Source organism: Cottoperca gobio, chromosome 3 (assembly GCF_900634415.1).
Source record: "Cottoperca gobio chromosome 3, fCotGob3.1, whole genome shotgun sequence".
In the NCBI taxonomy this organism is placed as follows: domain Eukaryota; kingdom Metazoa; phylum Chordata; class Actinopteri; order Perciformes; family Bovichtidae; genus Cottoperca; species Cottoperca gobio.
The window spans coordinates 17,597,195-17,623,594 of record NC_041357.1 but is presented as its reverse complement, the minus strand read 5'-3'; the positions used below and the strand labels follow the sequence as shown (position 1 = coordinate 17,623,594).

The window sequence follows — 26,400 nt, the reverse complement described above, 5'->3', positions numbered from 1 at the left end:
TTGGCACTACACTTCCTGTGGAAATGTCTCATTTGTACCACCTAATGGAAATATTTTCCTACCACTGTAAATATGTCAAAGAAATGCCATATGATCCACCTTTTAATGTCAGATATAATTGATTATTAGTGTGCAGTGTTATTTGAGCCAGAAGTCTGTTAGATGAATTGGCAAAGCCTGCTCCTCCTGTGAGCTCTAGATTGACACAATATCACTCATAAGATTAGATAGCGCCTCTGACAGACTCGAGTAAGCTAAGTGAAGGCTACAGAAAAGAGTCAGATGAAAAGAATAAGATAATGCCATGATCTTTCTTTCATCATATCAGCTTCCTTTGTTAACTGCTCTTTTCCTTTTGCTCTCTATCCCTCCCTCTTCCTCACACTGTCACTGCTGCATGGTGACTCAGACACTGCAGAGATGCTACATCTGAATGGTATATGGGATGAGTCACACACCGATCGGACGCTGTCCATCTTTGAAAACTTTTCTTCTTCACATAAAAGTTCACAAACGCTGCACAAACACACACTGGCAGGATGAAACCTGTGAAAGACTTAACATACTTATATCCAGTCAAACCCTAGCAGAAGCACAGACAGTAAGTTGCTATGATGGACGTATCAAACACTTATTTTCAAACTCTCCTCTGCACCTTCCCTCCTGACTAAACAAACAAGCTGATTTTAATGGTGTTCCCTTCACACCGCCCAGACCGCTGCTACACAAGAAACGTGTACACCCACAGTAAATCTGTCAATCCACTGCTCCACAGAGGGGCAATGTTTTTCTTCATTCCCTCGCTCTCTCTCTGTCCATCTGTCAGTCTTTCACCCTTCTGCTCAAAGGGAGAGCTTTAAACCACTTACACACCCCTACTCTCTGCACTAACACACACACAAACATAAATACATGCAAAGTCTTTGTTTCAGGGGCTTTAACAAGTCAGTCAAGCTCAACAACTATCTGCAAGCAGTGGTGGATAGTAACCAGGTACATTGACTTAAGTACTGTGTGATTGTGAGGTACTTTACTTAAGTATTTCCATTTTATGCTATTTTATTGTACTTTTTACTTTTGTACCCAACAGTTTATAAAGCAGTTAAAATGCTCTTCATTTCAATCATCTACAGCAGTAAAGGGTTACACCATAGAAACAGAATGAGAGTAGAACGGACATTGAACTGTTTGCCGTGGTCATTGGAATAGTCCAAAATAAAAGTCCGTTTTCACCTACCGTCCACACTAAGCTGCCGTTTTCCTTTAGTCAGTCTCTTGATGTGTATCATGTAACCTGGGCCTACAACCACATTCATAATTATCAACATCTGTGTGTCCTGGTGTTACCGAGCCAACGGACAACTGAAATCTAACCAACAACGTTCTGCTCCACTGCTCGTTTGGTCATTACTGCAAAACCTCACCTCAGTGAGTCCGCAGTTTGTCGCAAGTCAGTTTATACGGAAGCTAGCCCGCTACAACCGTCACATTTCTTTGCAAAAGCAACGGTACACATACAAATAGCTCTGACCTTCCTGATTTGCTCATTTGAATGGGAAAGTCTGTTTTACTCTCATCTATTTCTATGGGTAACACTATACTTTAAGCTATTTAGCATTAACATGCAGTATATTGTTTATGCATGTGAATGCTTAACAGGAAGAACTGTCGCAGTGACGCTGATATAAGATCCTTTTGTGACTAAAGAAATACCATTAATAATATCACAATATGCAATGAAATATCATTCAAATTCAAAACATTATTCCAGCATTTGTTTTGTCTTTTCTCAATGGTGAAAGATGTAGGTGTGGAAGGTAATATTTGTGTGCCTCTGCATCTGAGTGCAGTTGTGTGCATGTTGTATTGATTAATGTGCGTCAACATCTATTATTTGTGTATGTCCTTGCCTATTTTTCTTTTTTCCCCTGTGTCTTTTGTCCTTGTTTCTAGACCTGACATGAGTTGCTATGGGGACTGAGATACTTGTGTAAAAAGGAAGTGGCAAAAGAGAGAAACGTTGCTGTCAGGAGACACTCTGGGATCACGTGGTCAGGCGCACAGCACCCGCGGGTGTTTCGGGTGTTGTGTCACCCGCACTTTCAGAGAAGCATAATTACAACCCCCACACTTTTTTTGACGAGGTTGAGGCTGAAAGAGTGAGGTTGCAAAGTGTGTGTGTGTGTGTGTGTGTGTGTGTGTGTGTGTGTGTGTGTGTGTGTGTGTGTGTGTGTGTGGACTCAAGGTTCAGGTTTTTCTACAGTGAAGTAGCCTACATTAATATTACTTTTTTTTCATTCATCACAAAGACGTAGACACAAAGACAGACAGTGACCCATCCACCCTTCTGTTGTTTGTGTTTGTAAATGAATGAAAACATTAACTCACAATTACACTCATATATGCAGATACACCTTTGTTCATCATCACAGAGGGAGTGAGGGTGTGATCCTTCACGTGTTGACAGGGGTTAAGCGGCTGGCTAGTGATAATACAGCTGTTTCAGGCACTCCATCACTTGATAATTACATTACACTGGTACTCCATTGCTTCCACTCGCTCCCGGTAATCTTGTTAAAATCCCAGTGATTGTAATCGCGGTGACAGAGAGACGAATGACAGCGAGGCAGCCGCCCGTGGAGCCGAGCCCTCTCCACGTCTGACTGAAGGTTTTGAAGTGCATTAAGCTTTTGTTGTGTAACCATGGAGCTGCATTGGCATACAGGTACTGAAATGCACTTTTGAATGCAGGTATTCCCTTGTTGGTTCCCTTCAAAGATCTGTCCATTTGCTGTTTTCAAATGTTAGTGAAGGACCTGTACAATTTCTCTTTCTTTTTTTTTCAAACTTAAAAGCAGATACATGAAAACACTACACAATGGCTGTGCCCGCTCCATTAAAAGTAAAGATGGCTCCCCTTTTTCCTTTTTCAGTCTAGCGTCAAAGGCTTTTGATTAAATTGCTATGCTGCCCTCTGGTGGCCATTCTTTAACACTCCTTAGAAACCATTTGTCTCAGGATGTTGCATGTTGGTTTGTTTTGTATAGTGTAGAGAACTGCAAAAATATGCAAAACATTAACATAAATACATCGTTTTCAGGCAGTCTTTATTCCCGCATTGCTGCTGTAGACTTGAAGGTAAAGTACAGTCATTTTCTGGCACTGATTCCAGACTCAGTGTGACAGGTAGTTTAATTAAAGAAAAAGTCTACCCTGCAGCTACTGACCCCCTGGCCCGCCAGCCTGAGCCGAGGTAACCAGTATTCATTTGTCATGTGAACGACTGGCTGACATATTATTTATTAGTCATTTATATGAACGCCTCACAGCCACACAGCCAGTCACACCGCTGTGACAGTGATACAGGTTTTTAATGCTTTGCAGGGATAATCAGTGGTAATTAACACAATGCTATGACATCACAATAAATTACTTTGAGATCAAAAGAGGCAGCATGGAGTATTTCCTCACAGTATAATGATGGGAGCACAATTTATTAGATAGAAAGTATAGAGAAATATCACTGAACTCCCTTAGCCGCTTTGAATGCATTTAAATACAGGTGAAAAAACATTGTATGTAAGACAGAGAGTCTTATTAAAGGACTGTTACTGATGGTATTTGCATATAAATAAAAACAATTTGTATTAAAAAAGTCAATATGGTTTTAATATTTAAGTGCCATGTAAAGAAACAGGCTGGTTCCTCCCTGCCTGGTTAATGTGTTAATGTTTATAACTATTTTAAAAATGAAATGTCTCTAAGCATGTGCCTAAATAACCCAGGTGACAATTCTTCCACAGCCACAGACATTATACAACTGTTTTCATATGCTGAGTAGTTCTCCATCAGGAGTGACCTCATCTGTACGCATACAATTGGTGGAATTCCCCTTTAAATATACATTTAAAACAAGTATCATCAAGTTAAGATATAATATAATGTTAGTATAATGTTCACATTTGGGAAAAGGCCAGTTTTGCAGTAAAACATTCTGAGCCGAATGTAAAGTCAACATGAAGACCTGGTAAAGTGTGAAACTCAACATGTGCTTTGAGTTCCCACTTTTCACAGGTGACATTTTTCTGAGAAGCAACTACAAAGTATTTGAAACCTGCACAGAAAAGGAATACATGCACACATCTGGCTAACAGCAGCACACGCAAAAAAGATAATCAATTACATGAATGCAGCTCATTCCACCTCAAAATGAGATCTGCTTTAATCTGACAGAATGATAAAACACTTGTGAGTCTCTAATAAGTGTGTCCCCATCTGATGGGCCTCGGGTCCTCTTGACCCAGGGGACCAATTTGAGTGGTACACAGCACATGGTGCCCTGTGCTGAATTAACGACCCCCACCACCACTGCAGTGGGGATAAGAGGTAGGCGGATTAGGGTTTAGTTGTCTTGGCAACCTGAGATGCCATCTGTCTGGTGTGTGCTGATGCACATCGTGTAGCAGAGACATTGTTTTAATTAAATCATTGTCTCACTGCAAGACCTACTGTTAAAACAAAAAGTCATGTCAGCATGTCTTTAACAAGCAGGGTCTAGTTATAAAATGGGTTTACGTTGACATTACAACTGTTGTGGAATATGTTGTGTTTAGCAACATAAAGGGCTTTAAAACACATAACCAAGAGACTGTGAATCCTGAGTTAGGTCAGAAGATTGATATCAGAGTCATGTCTGTATGTTCTTATCTTATCATTCATTTGTTTAATTTGCTGTTTTATGGGGGTTTTGTTCCAGACTATTCTGAGTGGGATCTTTGCTGGTTGTCTGACAGCAGTTGCACATAACCCCCATAAAACGTCAAATTGTAGTTTACACTTCAGTTTTTGTACAGATTAAACAAACAAGATATATTTAGTTTATCATTAAGGTTGATAAGTGCGGGGAAGTATTTTGTTTCCTTCAGATACAGCCAGGCTAGCTGTTTCCCCCTGTTTCCAGTCTTTGTACTAAGCTAAGCTAACCAGCTACCAGCTGACGTCTTACATTTAACATATACATTTAGAGCGGTATTAATCTTCTCATTTAATCTCCCTCCAAAAGCAAGTAAGAATATCTCCTATAATGTCAAACTTTTGCTTTTATGAATGAGGCTTGAAAGATGTTTTTCTTATTGCCAAAAAAACAAACACAAAATGAATCAGTCCTCAAGTCTCTCAAAACGTTATAACTTCCCTACTCTGTCGAGCAGCAGGCAGGATAGGGAAGATGCTACTGAAGATGTAAATCTTTAAAAATGGGTTAAAAATCTCAAAGTTTCATTTTCTTTCACTGGACAATAGCTTTTAGCAAACTTTGCTCAAACAGGAGTTTCTGTATTTGTGTGTTTGTTTGACTGACTCAAAAATAAACTACAGTTCCCACGTTCCAAACAAAGGAATATGTCACCTAGTGCAACATTAATGTGTAATTAATAGATTGTGTCCAACAATGGAGCTCTATGGCACAGAGGAATACATTTTATCAGGCTTTTGCTACATACACAAAATGCTCATTTTTAGGCTCAATTCATTGTTGGTTTTTAGTCTTTTTGTGGGATTTGTTAACAGTGAGAAAGCATGTATATAAAAGTAAAGAAAAAATATATAAAAGCCTTTGGAAAAAGGATATTAATAAACGCTGTACCTGACTGTGTTGTCTGGCTACCCTTTACAGTCCAGGCTGTGTTCCAGATGCTGAGGTATTATTTATTAACTCTGTGGGTGCTTCTGAGTCATCACTAAAGTTTAACAGGTCTTTAAAACATCGTCAGTATGTCCGCTATACCATACCTGCTCAAAGGCTTCTACAACAGAAACAGGATGTGACTCACATCCAATCACATCCACTCCCTGTTTCAGAAGCTTCTCTAAAGCAATAATTCACTCAAATGGCTCATTTGTGTTTCAGGGGATGGAGTTCAAAAATTGGAAAATGTTTTGGTAATATCTAATATTAAATGCATGTAGCATGAAGCAAGACTGATGCACTAACACACAAACTCATTAATATTCACAATAGCATAGGCCAGAATGAATGCTAACCAGTGTAAATGAGCTGGAGGGAAGCAGCAAAGTGTACTGATGGAGGAAGATGGGAGTGTCTGATAGACGTGGTGACATGAGGGACTCGTCCCCTGGGAGAGGTCTGCAAATGAACCAGCAGCCACACCTGGGACAACACCACACACACACACACACACACACACACACACACACACACACACACACACACACACACACACACACAGTAAGAATGATGCTGCTTTCTGCAAATATTAAAAATGAGGAAGTGTAATTAAAACCCACACAATCCTGGCAGCAGTAACCAAAATGTTAATGACCATGAAATAGTGCAAGAGATAGTAGTTGTAAATACAGATAATGAGCCATTTTATCTCAATACGATCTTGTAACAAGATGGATTTTAAAGTGTTTTAATTTTGTATTTATGCGCTTTAGAATGAATGCTGCCTGAAACAGTACATTAGTGAACAAATAAATATGTTTTAAAAGATACATTAATGAAATGATCTAATACTCTGGGGGTTGTAAGTATTTTGTAATCTGAAAGACAATTGTAACATAAGCCGTTGTATGACTACGCATAAATAAGTCAATAAATCACACCTTCTCTGCATATGCAGCCAGCTGTGCACTAGTGGTCAAATTAATTATGGTTATTACTATGAATGCCACTGAGGCTTCTGGTGCAGGAATTATTTAACTCACTTGTGTAATTCGCATAATAATTATAAATATTATCTGCGGAACCTCACATTTAAACCCAGTATGTGCAGAATTTAAAAATGTTTTAGTTTGGTGCCCTGCAGTGGTAGTGTGAACAGTAGCACCGCAGCAGACAACAATGCATGCCGCTACATCCCTTCCCCATCAGAATAATTTCAGAGATCCTACATGTATGAGTTTTTTGCACATCATGTGCTATTTGTGGGGGATCCAACACTCACTTTATGTGTATGTCAGTGTTGGTTCTTTTTGTGTGTATCTGTAACGAGCTGCACAGCCTCTAGAGGGCACCTGTGGGGTCTTGCATGCTGTTTCACAAAGATACATTTTGACTGTGGTTTAGATCTAAATAAAAGTCAGACTTCAGATAGACAAATAACTTAATCTGTTGCTCGAAGCTGTCTAATTCTTAACCATTTTAAGTATGACTAATTTGCTGTGAATTTTAGGTAAAATAGACTTTTTTTCACACTAAAACACTAAAACATGGCTGACCGAACAACACACGTCGAAGCACTCAGCTCCCTTTACTCCGAGACAAAAAAACGTTTGCTGTTTGAAATAATTCAACAGTTACAACTACATTTTACTGGGAAAACTCAGCGATGAGTGACCTCACTGCCACTGGTCAGCAGGTGTCACTGACCGTTACTATGGAAATATGGCTCTTTGTCCTGAGTTAGGGCACGGTCATTCAAATGCGCAAAATTAGCATCCGCTTCCTGTTTAGCTCCATTCAGTGCAAGAGAAGTGGCGGGAAAACATTAGCTTCCGGTGGTGGAGCAAATTTGTGTTTTTTTGTGGAGTTGAACATTCAGTAAAATATGGTCACTCATTATGTGACCCTGCCCTCAGCCTGGGGATCGGTTGGCTTACTTAAAACCTCTTACAGGGTGGGTGAATTTGCCCGAAAGTACCTAAAAACAACATACCCAAAGTAAATTAAAAGCTGCTTTTCAACCATTTCCATGGTTTTAATCTCATTCAAAAGATAACACTCTTATTGTTCTTGCAAAACAGTCATAATTACTCCAAGTGCTCCTGGCACTGAGTAATAGTGGTCTAAATATACTGAATTTGAAGAAAATAAACTCTGTCTGAATGTTTTTGTTGAAAAAATGCCTGAAAATGACTATAGCTGGTAGGTATGAGCTGGAAAACATAATAGGAAGAGAGCATCAAGTATTACCAAGTTCAGGTTCAAATTTCAGAACAAAAACACAAAAACACAACATATTAGACAGGTTAGACAGAGCAACACCAGGCGTTTCCAAGCTGAGCAATTTGGATATATTATAATATTATTATTATTATTATTATTATTATTATTATTATTATTATTATTATTATTATTATTATTATAATATAAGTACATATATACATACATTTTCTGTAATATTTTTATTTATTTATTTTATTTTTCTGAACTTGAATAATAAATACAAAAACATTTGTAAAAACAAAAACATTGAAGTGGCGTATCTGTAAGGGTAACTGCTGTCTGTTAAATGTTTAAGTGTTTGTACTTCCTGTTTTATTTTGTTAATTACCTGTTCTTTCTCATTTCAGTTATGTATACTTACTGCCCCCAGGTGTTCCCAATCTGTTCATCAGTGTCTCCACCTGTGTCTCGTTACCCCGCCCACTTCCTGGTGTATATAGTCTGTGTTGTGTTCCCCTTGTTGACTGTTTGTCTTTGTACTGCAGTGTCATTGAGTTCCAGTGTTGTTCCGTTGTGCTTCCTCTTCCTCTTCGTCGACTTCCTGGTAATACCTGACCCTGCTTCTGTGACCTGATTCTCCTCTTGCCTATTCCCTGTCGGATTTGTTTGCCACGCTGACTGTCTGTCTACCCGTGTACCGAACCTGTTTTTGCTTCTAGTAAAGACTTTTACCTATATCATGAGCTGCCTCTGGATTGTGCATTTGTGTCCTACTTCCTGTGTTCAGATCGTAGCGTTACAGTATCTAATTGTTCAGAATTTTGGCATTGGCTACACGATACGTTAGTCATTGGGAGACTCTGTCTCTATTGGCTCCATCTGTAAACAAAAGAGGGGCTGGCACTTCCTTATCAAGTTGACACTCATTGGCTATTGAAGGCTGTAGATGAGGCATGGAAGCTCCTATTGGCTCAAATGAGGTGTCACTCGAACGCTTAGAGGCCAGTCTCCATTTTGGAACCATGCGCTCACCGCCAGTGACGTGCGGTGAGGTTCATGGCTGGGGAGGCACTACTGTCAGATTTACAAATATATGAACCCAACTGAGTAGCTTATTCACCATTTTCTTGGCAGCATGAACATTGACTACAGATTATTTTTCATATCTCATATCAGCATTCTTTATACACACACAGGTAAGGTACATATTTGGCCAAAAAAGAACGTTACATTTATAGCGGCTCAGAGGTACATGCATTGGGCTCACGTGCGCCCTCTTCAGTGCGGCAGAGTACTGGCTGCCTCACCTGGTGTCTTTTCACTGTGGTTTTGTCACATCAGTAAGACTAAATAAGTTACGCCTCATCTCTCCTGTATCTGAACATATGCAAATTCAGTGATTTTGACTATAAAAATGATCAAAATTATTGGTATCATACAGAAAATGCAGTTGTAGCACAGACCAGTGAACAAATATACATTTTTATTTGTTTTTTACCTTTCATGAAGACTGCTCTGCCTCCCCGACCGCATGTCCCTGCTCACCGCTGCAAGCACGGAAAATAAAGTTTTTACAGAGTATGAACGGAAAATCACAAGGATCAGCCGATTTCAAAGATTGCGACAGCCGTTCATGGGCATTTATCGATGAGACTATGTTGACGTACAATATATTTTTACTGGAATCGTAAACGTACAATGACACAGGAGTATTTTTGCTGGATTATTACTTATTACAGGATTATGATGAGGCTTTATAGGGGAGTTGACTCAATGTTATGATTTTGATTTTGCTTGCTAGTTTGAGGTGCTGTTTGTCTCAAAACCACGATTACTAAATAGTCGAGATTCTAAGCTTTCTAACGATGTATGGCACTGGGTACCACATCCAGCATGGTGGACTGTAATCTACACAGGGCAAGATACAACCTCTGTGAAAATGGACGACCCGCCGGTAAGGGGTTAACGGGCTTAAAATAAGTCAGTATTTATTTCTGTGAAACTACCTTTAAACATTAAGATTGGTCTACAGTGACACTACAACCCAGTCTAAAATATATTTGTTGAACAGGTCAAAACAGAGTTCAGTCAGGAGAGAAAGTGTTTGATAAAGTTTGCCCTCAAAGTATAGATCATTCCTGAAATGTATTAATTGCTGTGACTAATAGATATGATCTCCCTCCTAACCTAGGAAATGTTGTGAACATAAACACATTTACAAAACTATAGGAACAAGTCTTTAGAGTAATAAAAAAAAGCTTTAGTTTAATTGGAAGTGAGAGTCCTGTTTTGATTGTTTCAAATGAATGATGGACACTGCCTCTTTTGAATCTTCTTTGGCAATAATTATTGTTACAAAGGGTATTTTTATGAAGTCAGTTGTTTGTATATAGAAAGAGACGAACGTAATTAAAATACTCTTATTTTTGTTAAATTGGTTCGTTGTACTTACTGTATGTGAGGTGTTATTTGTAATTTGTTGGAGAGAAAAAAACAGGATGCAACTCAATTTGGAAAACCCAGAAGTTAGTGGTGCACCTTACCTCTAGTTATTAAGTGAGCGACCACTAAAGTTGTTATATTATTGGCAGTTTTGTTTTACAATCTACTAAATCCGTACAATGATCTTTCTTGAACACTAAAGCCACATCAGAAGGTATCGCGACAGACTTCATGCATTACAGTGACATAATATTAAACTAGAAATATTGAATAAAGAAGGCCAATCTAAATAAAGTCGGTGTTAAAGTACAAACTGTGATGTAGGTCACTGCTAGTCATTCTTTTCATGTTCCTATGATGGACTGTTTCATTACAACTGCGTTGCTATAGAAAGCCACGTTTACTTTACCACACCAATATACTTTAACTTTTTTTTTTAAACGGACTCATAGTTTGCTTACAATATGTCGGATAAAGTGTTAATGACAAAGAAAACAAACCGCTGATGTCTGTGATGAATGTTCCCCTAATCTAACGTGTCTTCAGTAGTCTACCTTGTAAATTGACACCACGCATTTGCAGCAGGCGTGTGCACGAGAGTGTGTTTTAAAAGTGACGGCAGCCTGCACCTTGTTACACTGTTGTCTGTACTTACATGTGGCGAACCTGAGGGCGATGAACATCTGGCTGAAAGAGATGTGTGCATGTGTGTGAGAGGAAAACTGCGTGCGAGAAGATACTGCAAGGAAACTTTACTGAAAAAGGAAATCTTTTGAAGAATCCTGCTGTTACTGTTAGCGTGCAGTAAGTATTGTTTTGCATTATTACGCTACTTGTAATAAAGTTAAGAATGTAATGCTATAATTGTTGACGATTATGATGGTAATCCTGGTAAAAACACACTAATCTCCATCCGTACGGATTATGTTGATAGCGTTTGAACGTTGGTTTTATTATAATGTGAAATGTTTTATATTTTTGTTAATGACAGGGATAACTAAGCAGTTTCAGGTTTAAATATGAGTTTAAAATCATTAAACACTGATCACATTGATCAGTATATGTATTTTACATTGGGATTACTCAACAATGTGTGTTCTTCCGTAAATTATCGTCACAATCAAACCATTTATTTATTTTTTAAGTACCATGCAGTCAGAAGAAAACATGTCTTTGAATGTGAGTTTTGAAAACGATTTATCATCACACAGAATAATAATGTTCATGTAGTCTGACTATGGCCTCAGTAGCAGACAAAAAAAAGTTGTCAGTACTCCCTCAATGAACAGACTGTTCAGAGGTGATTGTTTATTTAATTTACCTCACACTGAAACAATCAATCAAAAGGACGTGTTTAAAAAATAAAAAAGACTTGGTGCCAAAAAATGTATTTTATTGTGTTTTACTGGAGCTGGATTATAGTACCACTGTTCAGGGTGCAGCGGGTGACAGACCTTTCCATCCTGTGTTGATATGAGGTTTATTTAGTCTAGAAGCAGCTGTAGGAAAGCCACGGGGTGAGAACACCACTATAGCTGAAACCTATACCCCAACTATGCTGTTCTAGCCAGTCAACATTCTTTCTACATTCACTAGTTTTACATTACCTCTTTTAAACGGTTACAATCCTACAAAGTGACACCTGAGACAGCTGATGGAGAAAGCTACAGCTGCCAGCAGTGCTGTTGGACATCTGCTTGAAGTTATTAATGATGTTTTATGAATATGTTTTTCAAACAGCTGCCACAGAGAGCGAATACTGAACAGGCTTTGAAAAAAAGCAGAATGCACAAGCCTGCGGGCGATACAGTAACAGCATGTTGACTGAAATATGTTTGTAGAAACGCCGACACATGTTCCTGACTGAAGAGATGAATCTTCCAGTGACATATTTGCTATTTTTTTTCCAAAGTGAACATGAGAGCCGTGCCTGTCATGTAAGAAAACAGAGTTGTGTTAACTAGTTGTGAAGTTAGTTGTTTACCAGACATGAGCTGTGGTTTCATTCGCCGGAGACTCCAGTGCTAGAGCTGTGCTGAAGGCCACATGCAACCGAATCATCAATCACTGTCATTTTACAGTACATGTTCAGGTATTTAAACAAATGCTTCGGCTCAGATCCCTCATTTTGCACACATTTTTCATGTAGGCTGGTTTGTAATTTTAGCGGTTTCCCCCCCCTAACAGTCAGTTTGACTGTGAACAAGCTTTTATTACCGTAAACACAATTAAAGGCTGTGAAATACCACTGAAGCGAATCTTACTTAAAGGTTGTGCAAAGTAATTGAGGTGAAATAGAAACACTGATGCATGCATGGGCCTGTGTGTGTGTGTGTGTGTGTGTGTGTGTGTGTTTGTTTGTGTGTGTGGTGTGTGTTTACAGACATGGACCTTCAGCTCTGCAGGAGTATAAAGGCTACTAGTGTCTGAGAGCTCGGCCAGTAGCTGACCTTTGCCTTCCCTTCCCTACAGAGCCATCCTGTAGCAGAGGTGTGAATATTGCACCTGTATGTTTTGTTAGAGAGAGACGCTCTCATGCACTGCTGGTCAACCTGTAAACCAGCCTCAAACTTGGCAGGTTACCCCCTCTACATATACCTTGTGTCTGTCCCATGTCTGCATGATGTGTTTGCAAAAGAGCCTTTTCACTACACCGTGCGTCTACAACATCCTCACATTTATCTCACCCAAGCTGAGGCGGGAATTCAGTAACCTACAATAGTGCATGTACGCCTTGGCCCTATTTCCTCTGTTATCTTGTGTGAGGGACTTGTCATCTGCTTTTAGTGTTATAAGGCAACTTTAGGAAAAACTACACATGAACTTATCGTACTGACTATCAGCAACAGTGAGCTACAGGTACTTTAATGAAAAAATACAGGTGGTATACAACTAAATGATCTCAAAAAGCCAGCTGTGATGCTATCTGTCTGGGTCCCAAACATCTGCCCTCCAGATGTGCCTTTAATTGAATATTCTACTAAAGATAAAGTCTTTGTTAGTGATTTGTGATGTTGGAGATAAATACATGTCAGCAGCTCTATTGATGGCAATGTCGACCACTTAGGTCCAGACTGGAATATCTCAACAACCTTTGCATGGATTGCTATGAAACTTTGTACAGACATTCATGGTACCCATGCAATCAATCATAATGACTTTGGTGATCCCCTGACCTTTCCTCTAGCTCCACCATGAGGTTGACAGTTTAGTTTTTTCAGTGAAATGTCAACAACTATTGGATGCTTTGCCATGACGTTTTGACAGACATTCTTGTCCCCTTTACGAGGAATTGTAATAACTTTGACATCAAGCGACATGAAAACTGCAATTTGTCCAATATTATTGATTTATGACCAAATACCTGCAAAACGGATTACATTGCCATCCACCAAGCCACCATTGCAGCCCCTTGCATTGTTTTAACACCGGGCTGTTTTTGGTCTGAATGCCCGCTTAGTCTTGTTACTTTAGCTTTAAGGTCAATCATCTGGCACAAACTGAGCCTTGTCTCTACTGTATATATGACTCAGAGGACCCAGTGACCCACTGCATGTGGTGTTGTCTTAATTCCAGCTGATTAGCGGGGAGTATTACTGGCAGTCAGAGCATGTCTCTGCATGGGGCTGAGCTTTATGATGGAGGCTGCTCTGGGAACAGGACAAATGAGCCATATAGCGGCACCAGGAGACTGGCTCAGGGCTGTAGCTAAATATCTTATTAAACCTGCAGTCAGTCAGTTTAATCCGTTTGATTAATGACTGTGTGTACTGTGTAGTTGTGAGGGTAAGGCATGTGCATGGAACACAGTGTGTAAAATTAGTTTCAACATGTATTGTTGCTTTTGTTCGAGATGGCACTGTGGTTTTCACTGCAGCTAATCCACTATTATTACTCTCAAATCATTATGTTTTAATTATTTATTGCTTTCTTAAAGGATAGCAGCACATCTTTTAAGTCAATATTCCATTTTTGTTTAATTATCCTCGGTCACAGCTCATCAAGGAAACGTGTCTGAAACAGAAAGAGGTCATGTCAGTGATGTTTTGAGAGACTTGAAAAGGTTTGAACATATCCTTTCAGTCAAGGTGGCTCATTATCTCTATACATGTTTACAGTATGTATCAGAATATCTACACAATGTCACAAATGCCTTTTATTACAATGCAATTAGGATTCAAAATGTGGACTTGTGGTTTTATTGTTATTTTAAATCATCTTTGCTTATGTTTTCCTTGCTCGCACTTGTATAAAATATTAGTGTAGAGTAGCCCATGATTTCGACCCCAATAACACTTACATGTTGTCTCACTTATTATTTCTAAGGTTATGAGTCTTGATCTTGTATTTTGCGAAGGTGTAGTGAAAGACAAACGTGCGTATACTGTCCCAGTCATGGTAGTAGTGTACCCCTAACATTGGTAGGTTCACCAGAGGTACTCAAAATAAGAAACTCTGTTAAATTGCCAATTGTACGGGTGGCAAAGTACAGCTCAGTAAATTTAAAATTCTTGATTTTAAGATAAATCTAAAACTGAACTTTCAGAATTGTGATGAACAAAAGAGCATAAAGAAACATATTTGATTTGTTCCACCAGGGTCTGTCAAAGACAGATTGGAGCTGAAGCATGGACAGTGAAGTGGAAGCAATGAACACCAGTCCTGACAGTCCTCTGAGCCCGAGGCACCTGACCGGGTTGGGGATGAACTGTCTTCTTGGCCAAAAGTACAGACACCCTGGGCCTGGCCTGGCCAGTCCTCAGGAGTATAACCAGTGGCTGCCTTATCGCCACGACGCCAGCCTGCTGCCCATGAAAGAAGACCTGGCCTTCTGGCTCAACACCATCACAGGTGAGACCGTTTTCCTCCATTGATCCTCATGCCAAACTCATGTTAATACACTGTGTGGATATACAGTGAGCAGATTTACCGTTCAAGAATTGAATTCCCCGCAGTTATCTACTGATGAATTACACTTCACAGCTTGAGTTTGGAACTGAGGCCTAATAAAAAAAAATTAAAAGATAGGTTAAAAAAAGCTGCAGTCACATTAAACACGGAGGCACATTAACCTACTTATTATCCCAAATCCTTGAAATACCTCTCCATGAGGGGGTGTGACTCCAGGGTATGGGATGTTTCTTCCCACTTTACTGCATTGTGAGGGAAAACATAAAAGGCAGCACATGCCATAACCTGTTGAAAGGTGTCTGGAAAGTGACAAGACTCCAACAGGATGAGTTTATGACTCATGCGACTACAAAAGAGAAAAGAAGCTTATAGGCCAAAGAGTTATCTTGGTTCATAATAAGAAAAGTGCTTTGGATGTGTAATACAGCTGTAATGAAGCTTAAACCTGATTTCCTCATTGTTTGCTACCTCCCAGCTTTATTAGATACGTGATTACTGCAATATGCATGCAGATTTTGATCTCATGTGTATTTATAAGAGAGGAACATATTTATAAAGAAATGCCAAGGTTTGTTTGTTTCTTTATTAGAAGGGCAGTTCATTATTGGATTGAACAACGGGGAAACATCTTAGAATTAATTTTGTAATCTCACCTTCAGTTAATGAACTCAGGATAGGCCTGGAAGCATAATCGGCATCTCCTGTGCATGTTTACCTCATCTTCTCTCTGTCTTCTCAGTATTATTCTGGTGTTTCCTCACCTTTAGAAGACCGTCTTATTTTTCTATTGTTAAATAACTTCTAGCTGCATGTTGTGGACTAGCAGTGCTATATTAATTGTTCTTTTAATTAATATTGTTATTATAATGCATTGGATTATAAAGTCTGGGTTAAATATTGTTTAAACTACTCTGGATCTGGATATTTTTCTGTGAAAATTGTCAAAAAGCCAATTACTGAACATAAATCAATGTTTTTTGTGTGTATCCTCAGGTGTGGACCTCTCAGCAGACACTCTGATGGAGAGGTTAGATAACGGTGTTGTCCTCTGTCAGCTGGCACAGCTGCTCCAGGAGAAGATGATGCACACCAACAATGGCAAGGTGCTGCAACACACACACACACACACACACACACACACACACACACACACACACACACACACACACACACACACACACACACACACACACATATTCACAGGACTCAAGGAGATCACTTAAAAACAAAAATGTAATTTTCTTCCACCAGAAAAGAACACGCAACAAAAATGGGGAAATAAAAATCTAAACTAATTTTACCAACATATAAAAATATTCTGTGCTCCCTTATTTCAGAAAGGTTTTTATTCTGTCGTGCACTTTGTCACTGTGACTTTAAAAAACCAGTACATGTCATGATGAAGATGTCAGTTTAAAAAGAATCCGATTGGGGCACTGCATGTCACTGTCTCAGTGCATTCATAAGTTGTCCATGTCTGTTCATGTTTCCTTTTACTTTCCTTTTTTCATAGTCTTGTACATGTACAATGTACATAGGTTGTGTTTTTATAAGATCATGTTCCTGATTTGTCCTCCTTACATAAAAAAACAAACACATGTTTGTGTTATTGCAGAAACCATGTTTCCACTGCATACTCAGTGTGTGTGTGTGTGTGTGTGTGTGTGTGTGTGTGTGTGTGACAATCACAGCCTTTAATTAGAAGAGTGATCTACTGGCGAGCAGATGCAACTTCTGGATCATTCTTCGCCCGAGACAACACTGCCAACTTCCTCTACTGGTGTCGAAAGATTGGCCTTGAGGAGGCTTACCTTTTTGAGTCGGAGGATTTGGGTGAGTTAAGACCAGATTGTGCCTAACATTATGGAGTTAAGAAGCTCTGAGGTGAATCATGTCATGCAACACTTGTAGAACGTTGTTAATTAAACTAAAATCTTTAGACTTTGAGTTTCATCTCACGAAGGTAGAAACAATGGCTGTTTCTAGGCGGTTATGTATCCGTAGTCTTTTAGTTATGTGAGAACATCCTGTCCTTTTATATGTCTTATTTAATCTTTCCGTTCCTCCTCCAGCTCTCCAGTGCTGTTGTGTTTAGCTACACATCTTGTCACTGTCTTCTTTTTCCACCTCCGACCCTCTGTCTGAATAAATCTGATACTCAGCATAATATGTCTTATATGTCAAATGATATTACATTGTGCGTCACTTCTTACTTGATCAAAATACAATAATGCATTTATTTAAATCTGCATGGACCAGCTATCAGGTTTAAATGATATTATTTCTGAGCAGTTGTTTCGTTTTATGATGAATTGGTATTATTGGGGATTCACAATAGCTTTACTTTTAAAATGAAAAAACTCAAAGGGACATTTAATTTAGCTATGGGATGGGCTGTAACATTTAAAATGTGACGATTATACATTTCTATGCTTTCAGTCTTCCTGCCATTTCTCTCTTACACCCTCTGAATGTATAATTCTCGCTGTGCCAGAGGAGAACACAACATGCTTTTTACATGCTAACGTGGTTCTGTACATCTTCTCTATGCACATCTTATTTGGGCATGTCTACACAGGGCGGCCGATGCGTGAGAATGATAATATGCAGGTTAATCCTCACCAACAATAACCCCCCCCCCCCCCCCCCCCCCATGCAGGCAGACTAACCCACTTCACTTGACTAATTGAGTGACAGGGAGAGTAAACTCACTGTACTTTGACAGGCTTCAGTTTTCTGCCTCAGTGACACGAAGGCACAGATGATTACTCTTTTTCTTTTCTCTAATCTCCTTTTCTTGCTGCAGCCATGATGATGATGATGATGATGGTAATGGTGGATGTCAAATACAGGTGAATGAATAATAAAATACCATTACAGTGATAATGACATACTCTCTGCTCATTATATGTTTAGTGTTGTCCTTTGTTTGGTTCAGTCATGATTGTTGTGGACGTTTAGAGATTGTACGCCACCTATTGTCACTGTACATACTTGTATGCATGCTCAACCAAAACATCTTAACAAATTAACTACCTGGGACTTTTCCTGCTCTGAGTGCATAGATCCTGTTTTCAAGGTATAGATGGTGGATTGGAGGCAGGACAGGCTGACTTGTTTATGAAGCTGTCATGCCCTTATGCCCTCAGCTGCACATCCAAAGGAATTCCTGCTCGGCTTCAAAGATAGTGATGCACAATAGAGACGGAGGACCTCCTGAAATGTGCCCTCTCCTTTCAGACTGCAGCTCTATTTTCTTTTGACACAGACAAATGTTTATCTCTGGAAACATCTTTTCTTTCAGATGAGTGACTTTATTATTTTTTTTTCTCTACCCCTCCACCCTCTTTGTTTGTACTTCCTGCCTGTGCTGTGTGAAGTCCTCCACAAGCAACCTCGGGAGGTGTTCCTGTGCCTGATGGCGCTGGGACGGATTGCAGCCAGGTAACTGCCCTACCTGTGGTACAGCTCCTGAAAAATAATTAGAAAATGAATCACACCGAGCAGAAAACTTCAACACTTCAAATTTTCCTCACAACAATCATGATGTCAAAGAAAGTGCCATTCATTACTGACAAAGAGAAGATTCTTAAAACGTTATTTTAAAAGGCGAAAGATGCAACATGCTTGAACATTACCAAACAATAAAACCTATAATATTTAGAATTCTTTCTACATCCTACATTGATTGACATCACCTATAATGATCCTGTTCATTTGAAATATGTAAAACTGGATGTTACTCAGCACTATTAGTTATATAAATGTTGTTTCATACTCCCAATGTTTAGATCAGTTTGGTCACGTTTCGACCATTTATCTTCCTCTATGCTTATCTCTTTCAACTCATCATCCTTTACTTTTTCCTATTAACCATTTATTCATTCCTTTTAGCTAACAACTTAAACATTGTAATCCAAAATGTTTAGGTACCTATGTCAATCACTACTTTTAAAATACCTATTTGAAGTATTTATCGATACTTTTAACTGTGACTTGCTAAGTTTTCGCTAACTCTTGCAACTCGTGGTGTTAAGTTACAGATAACTCAATAGGTGAATATAGTTTAAAAACTCATGTAGTGAGTCCTATAGGCCTGTCCTTGAAGAACTTGAATAAGAACAGAGGGGCAGCCCTTTAGTAATTGAACTATTCCACTTTCAGTCTTTCCTTGTGCCCCGTGGTGACCGCAGAAGTATCCGCTGGGGTTCAAGTATTATTTGTTTGGAATCCTCTGCTCTTGGTGTGGTTTAGTGTTGATTTATTTTTACGGTTGCTGATATATTTATTAAACCTTCTCTTAGGTACGGAGTGGAGCCTCCGGGGCTGGTGAAGTTGGAGAGGGAGATAGAGAGGGAGGAGGCGGGGTGCTTATCTCCCTCATCCCCTCTGCCCTTCTCCTTTTTTCCTCCTGCATCATTGTATTCACCATCACAATCATCCCTACCCCCAGCCCCCTCTCCTCCTCCTCCCCCTCCTTCTCCACCTGCACCCCTCACTCCAAGCACAACCTGCCTGCCTGAACCCCTCGCCTCTGATCTTCCATCAGCCACAACAAACCCAGCACCTACATGTGTATCCCCTCCTCAGTCCTCCATCTCAGCCTCTAACCCTTGTACAACCACATCCTCAACACAAACACCTTTGTTCTCTTCATCCTGCAGCACTAACACATCTGCTTCAGCCCCACTGTCTGCTCCCTCGCCAGGCCAAACCCTGATATCCACTCCCAAAGTCTCCTCTCCCACAATAAACAACCACACTCTCACAACTACACCTCCCATCACCTCCCCGCCTGCAGCTCCTCATTCCTCTAGCAGGTCCTCAAGCAGGAGGGGCACAGGCACCAACAACATTTTGGATGATATTGTACGTATTTTATTTCCAATGAAAGTAATCTTATTTGAGTTTACGGATATTAAAGGTGTTAAGTGTATGATTTACCCGCTCTCTGTCTAACCTCTTCCAGGTGAGGAACATTATCGAAAATCCCCCCTGCACCTGTCCAACCAGGTTCCTCGTTGAGAAGCAACCTAAAGGCTGCTACCGTGTTGGAGATAAAGTTCTGTATATACGGGTAAGTATTGTAATGCTAAGCCTATAAATTATGTTTTTATTAGAGATACAGTATACTGCAAGGGATTACATGTCTTATCAATATAGTGTGGCAACTTTGTTGTTGAACGTATCTGCAGTCACAAAATATTGATATGGTTCTTTCTGCAAATTGGTCACTGACTAAGTCATTTCATTTATTAGTTTCATTCGTAGTAAATAAACCTTGATTAAACTACTACTGAACATAACGAATTTTGCAATTCTGTTTCATATCCAAACATTAAAGTCAAAAAACGAATTTGTAGTTTAAAAAACATATTTTCTATAAGGTTTGTTCACGCCCACCTTCTCCACTAGATTGACGATAATACTGCTGATGTGTGGTTTTATAAGGTGTTTATGCTGTAAAATAACAAAATTTAATCTAATTTATGTAAGATTGGATAAATTAACGTGAAATTTGACGTGTGGAATCATAACTTGATACTTTGATACCGTGACTGCAGAAATATAAACCAAATTTAATGGCTCACCCAAATGAAGATGCGTCATAGATGCTACGACACATAATGAGATGTGGGGTGCAAAGCCCCTCAGGTTATTAATCAACAGCTGAGTCAGCGACAAGTGCAGTGTCAGAGCGAGGGATTAGCAATCATTTGGGATGGAGACGTCAGAGGCTTTCAGCCTCCCTGAGTCGTGCACCGCCCGTGTGCGTCTGTACAAAGGTTTGCGGAATGGCCTTCAGGGAGGCAGGGTTGCTTGGCAACCAATGGTCAGGATAAGACTGGGCTGACAATGATTTTATTCAGTACATAGACCTTCAGCAAAGAATTCAAACCTGAAGAAAAAACAAACACGTCTCTTTCAGCATGCAAAGATATGACTGTGGTGTGCAGTGCCAATGGCAGCCCACTCAGGAGTCCAAGGTGTGGAGGGTTTTGAGTATAAGAGGAAGAGTTTGCTTCATTGTTTAGGCTTTAATACAAAGAGAAAATATTACGGCTTTGGTGTCTGTTTAGTGTACACTGTATAGAGTGCGTTGTCTATAAGTAAATTATCATTATATATATATATATATATATATATATATATATATATATTATATATTATTATCCATAAATCCATTAAAAAGTACACGCTATGGATACGGTGTCACACTATGTGTCTTCTACATTAAACAAAGTCACACAGAGGTCTTTCACAGCCTTGGTGGCTAATTGGTGACTAGTTAAAACCCATTTAATAGTTTGTTAACTGTATTGACCCGACCCTCTCTGAACTGGTAATCTATGCTGTCAGTGTCAGCTTGCTAACAAGCGAGTTACAGCTACATTTCTGACAAACAACATTTTTTACTTCCCATCTAGAAAATAATGCCTCACTTTAAGTCACACAACTGTTTCTCCACAGAAGACGTGTCACTGACATGTGACAGCAAAAGTGTGTTATTACTGTAGTTATATAGTTATTATGGTCAGGTCCAGCAGAATGCTTATATTTACTTTATATTTCAATATCTCAATTTGTTTTCTCGACTGTTGACCTTTTGTGCTCACTTTCTCTATGCAGCCTTGCAGAAACAATGCTACTCCATAACTCTGTGTGTCTGTCAGTTTCAAGCTATAATTACTATTTTGAAGACGTTACTTGCACTGTTTCCTTTCCTTTTGTCAGACACACCTCAGTTGTGTGAATAGAGCGCTGCAGCCCATCGACCCTGACTACATCCATTACCTTGAGCCTACGTGTGTTCAGGGAAACACGCCATAAATCTCAATTACCATATACTGCGATAACCTCCGTGCAGCTCCTAGGAGAGCGTGCCATTTAATGTGTACGGACCTTTTTTAAAGAGCAGATACTATTGATTACCGAGACAAAGTCATTAGTGAGGGGTTTAATCAGTAAGCTTGTTAATGAGCGGCTGAGCATGACCGCCCCTCCTCACGTGTAAACTTTCTACCCCACCTCTCCCCCCTTCTCTATTCCCTCAGGAGTCTATTCAGTCCTGCTGGCCCTGGAGTGCTCCGCCATTCTTTGGTGTTAAAAAAGAGGAAGGTTTTTCTTTCTTCTCTGCGCCCAATTAGGCTCTCCTTCAGCTTTGTAGCAGCGACACTGTCTGACTGTGTCAATGGAAGGAAAATACATTCAAATACCTCACAATGTCATGCTGCATCAATTATTTGTTCATCACGTTATCTACATCAAGAGATAAACTTAAAAAGTAAAAATTTTAAACATCATATTTTGAAGCAAAATCAAGACCAAAATCAGGAAGATGAAATTGTTAGTATCTTGGCGGATAACCCCTTCATCATCCTATTTTCAAGTATCCTTGAGCAAGGCATTGACTCATAGAAGCTCCAGCGTCTTTGTTCAATAAGTGACCTTGACTTTTGACACACAGTGGAGTGAGACTGCAATTAGACACATTGGTGCTTTCAGTTAAATGGTAACGGTAGCGTAATAACGCTAATGCTCAAATTATGCTAAGCGGGTATGAGGTTAACCATGTTCACCATCTGAGTTCGGTGTTAGCATGCTACGCTAACTAGCAAGTTAGCACTAACTATACACACAAGTACAGCTGATGCTCATGGTCATTTCATTAGTTTTGCAGATATTTTGTCATTAGATAAAATATTTACCTAACTTATTGCAAATCATCCTGAGCGGGAACATAAATGTTGGTATACACAATTTCATGATATTTCACTCAAAACCACAAATGTGTACCTCATGGTGGAGCAAAAGGAAAAGTCAGAGGATCACCAAAGTCATCAGGCTTCATCTTCTGGGGACCATGAATGCCTGTTTGATGGCAATGCGTGTGGTAGATGTGAGATATTTCAGTCGGGAACAAAGTGGTGGATCAACCGAACGACATTGCCATGCCCAGGGATCGACGCTGGCTAAAATATTTCTCCTCCTTTTTAAAATAAATAAAAATAATTGATATGGCTCAATATCAAAAGTTTGCATCACAAGCCTTTACAACCTGCAACACCCTCGAACAGGAAATAAAAGGTCACAAATCTTTAATAATTAATCACTATGATTTCCAGAATTTGCAATGGTTTGTCTACATACTAATCCATGTCCTTTCCCAGGGGCTCTCAGACATAGTGAGCCACACATTCAGTACACACAATATATTTTATTTAATAAGGTAGTCTCATTGAGATCAAGACAAACCTGAGTACAGCAGAAGCAGAACTATGCATAAGAAATAAGACAAACATCTAGTTGCTTCAGGTCATATACTGTATTGACATTTGGTTTGTCTCTTTACTGTATGCTAATTGTTTTTAAAGGACTAACTGTACTCAAAAAAACAACATCAAAAGCAGTGTATGTGGCTAAAGCCTGCCTCCTACTGGTGGGTGTTTAAATGACTCCTCCTCTGTGAGTACGCTCATGCATCTTTCAGCAGAAAAGCAGAGAGAGAATCAATGGAGCTGCCAGAGAGGACACAGGGGAATCCAGGCGGTAGTTTATGGGCTGCAGACGTAGCACACTTTGTACGGAGACCCGGCGGGGGGAGGGTGGAGTTGTAGAGGCAGAAATAAAGGAGTCTGCAAAACAAAGAGGGCTTGGGTTCAATATTACAGTACAGAAAGAGGCTGAGGCACTAGTTGTGATGTATAATATGTAGTTAAATGTAGCTATATAAATCATATATTAAAAGACAGATGACCAGGTGACTCATAGGGCTAATAAAAACAATTGAGTAATAACAAACGGATAAAAGCTTTACAACAAGAATCAAGCAACTTAATTTTTTACAGATATAACTACATTGTATAAAAAAAGAGAAGAGGTGAGAGTATACAAATATTTACTCTGAACTGACTATGTTGGATTCATTTGTATTTCATTTCTTAAGTCAACTTTGGCTGATGAGAGATTTTTTGGGAATGAAGAGCAGTCAGAATTACATTCGCCTCACGTCACAACAGGAAAGTGCTTTATTACGGATGTCAGACTTGACCTCATGCAACCTCAACATTTTAATCTGCAGTGTGACAGCTGAGACATACCACGTCTGGGGTTTCCTCTGTGGCTGCCTGTGTTCTGTGTGTGTCCCTGCTTGTACCATGAATTTTTCATCCCATCCCTGTGACACACACTTCCCCACATAAGAAGAGTAGATCTGCTTGTATTATCACATTCTTAATGGCTCCATAATGAAGGGTTTATTGGCGATAAGGCAAGAGGGGGTGGGCTGGTGCTGACAGGGCAACGGATTGCTTTGCAAGGCCTCCTGGGAATGTTAATGTCTACTGGGAGTTGAGGGTCTGCGCTGAACTCATCTCAATTTCTCCTTTCATTTTCTTTTTCTCCAGGCTTTATATTGTGGCTGTAGTTGCCATGGCAGCGGTTAGTTTTCAGCTGTAAGGATGGCTGTCTTTGAAAGATGTGTTGATTTAGATAAAGCTGACCTTTCTGCTGACTGCTAAGATAGACTATTCAGTAGTCATATTTTCTTTTTAATTCTAAACACTGTAGTGTGTGTGTGTGTGTGTGTGTGGATTAGTCCTGTGTGTGTGTGTGGATTAGTCCTGAGTGTGTGTGCGCAGCTGGTGCCTTGAGGTGTTGTTTCATTTGGTTTAATGAGATTTTGACAAAGCTATCCTAGAGATCATTTGCCTTTCATAGCCAGAGCTACACAGGCTTGTAAATATTAGATTGGTGCGTGTGCGGCTGCTTTTCATATAATTGAGAATTCTATTCATAACTCATCCTGGAAGAATATAAATGCAAAAAGCATTCCCTCCTTGATTTTGCCGTCTTGTGTCACCTTTGCAGATGCTGAATGAGCGTCATGTCATGGTACGTGTAGGAGGAGGCTGGGAGACCTTCATTAGTTACCTGCAGAAACACGACCCCTGCAGAGGGACGGGACCGGTCGGCAGATCTGAGGTCAGGGTCTGCAGAGTCAAAGCGAAGTCACCCAGTTTGAACATCTCACCTGACAGCTACATGGTGGTCGGAGCCCATTACCGTAGCAAGAAGTAGACTCTCAAACTGCTCGCTGTTGCTTCTGGCTCTGAACATTTCACTTATTCAGAACAAAAGGTCAACGATTTAACATATCGTTTTTTACCTCGAGTATAAAAGAAAATCCAACTTTTTTTATTTAAAAGTTGTGGATATGACTGATTCTTACCTGACTAGTTATCTGTACGAGTTACCAAACCTACTGTGACAACTTGATTGTATGTCTGCATTGATTAGTCAGTTAGCAGGAAATTAATTGGCAGCGAGTTTCAATGATCGATTAATCGTCTGTCACTTTTCAAGAAAAAAAAAAAAAAGGCCAAATATTTGCAGGTTTGAGCTTCTTTAATGTAAAGATCTGCTGCTCTTTTTGGGGGGCATATATGAAAATCAACTGAATATCTTTTTGGTTTGGGACAGATTGTTGAATAAAACAAGCAATCTGAATACATTACTTTGGCCTGGGAAACTGTTCACTATTCTTACATTTATCATAATATGAAATAGAGAAAAATAATAAACATCTTTATCAATAATACAAATATTATTTAGTTTCAGCACTAGTTGTTATGCACTGTAAATCCTAACTTTCATTAACAGTCACATCATCAAATATTCTTTCCAGGACACTTTTCTATAGTACGCAATAATGTCAATTATGTAGTTTAGTTCTTAAACACGTGTTTATGTATCATGGTAAATGAATGGTTTGAATTTGTATGTTTTCAACGTTTGTATTTTGTCTGCAGCAGTTTGAGTTGTCGTCTTGGCAAAATGACTTTTAATGTAAATGGAATTTATTTTTTTGTATTTTACTGAATAAATTGATTGATTTTACCTGTGTTGTTTTCTGTTATAAATAAACTTAACTATCTTTGAATGCTGCTTTAAAGATAGAAAATCGTACATATTCTAAATTACAGCTTGTAACATTTATTTTTAATAGTATGTATCATAATTTGTCATTTATTTAATATCCTGTAATGTAATGTGATGGATCCCAAAAAATATGTACTCAAATTTCTTACATTATGAGCCTGTAGCAGAGATTGTATCACCTCAGCCTTAAAGAGGCA

At 39.3% G+C, this 26,400-nt stretch overlaps 1 protein-coding gene across 6 annotated transcripts; it reads left to right on the top strand.

The window, feature by feature from the left end:
* Positions 1-8,464: 8,464 nt before the first annotated feature.
* Positions 8,465-26,161, top strand: gas2b (growth arrest-specific 2b). Of its 6 annotated transcripts, XM_029455263.1 has the most exons (10): positions 8,479-8,513; positions 11,023-11,155; positions 12,735-12,841; positions 14,950-15,202; positions 16,256-16,365; positions 16,954-17,095; positions 18,643-18,706; positions 19,567-20,131; positions 20,232-20,339; positions 25,133-26,161. In XM_029455263.1, exons 4-10 carry the CDS (start codon positions 14,980-14,982, stop codon positions 25,340-25,342), a joined length of 1,422 nt encoding a protein of 473 aa, XP_029311123.1. In that variant the 5' UTR covers positions 8,479-8,513; positions 11,023-11,155; positions 12,735-12,841; positions 14,950-14,979; the 3' UTR covers positions 25,343-26,161. The 6 variants fall into 6 exon arrangements, with proteins under 6 accessions (XP_029311137.1, XP_029311106.1, XP_029311145.1 ...); XM_029455254.1 differs by lacking the exon at positions 12,735-12,841; XM_029455268.1 differs by lacking the exon at positions 11,023-11,155 and having other exon boundaries at positions 8,491-8,513.
* The last annotated feature ends 239 nt before the right edge of the window (positions 26,162-26,400 follow it).

Excerpts from the sequence above, each read along its gene's own strand:
- gas2b (XM_029455246.1), top strand. The coding sequence starts at position 14,980 with ATGGACAGTGAAGTGGAAGCAATGAACACCAGTCCTGACAGTCCTCTG. Across the intron at positions 16,366-16,953 it reads TGCACACCAACAATGGCAAG|CCTTTAATTAGAAGAGTGAT; the intron begins GTGCTGCAACAC and ends TGACAATCACAG. Across the intron at positions 20,340-25,132 it reads ATAAAGTTCTGTATATACGG|ATGCTGAATGAGCGTCATGT; the intron begins GTAAGTATTGTA and ends TCACCTTTGCAG.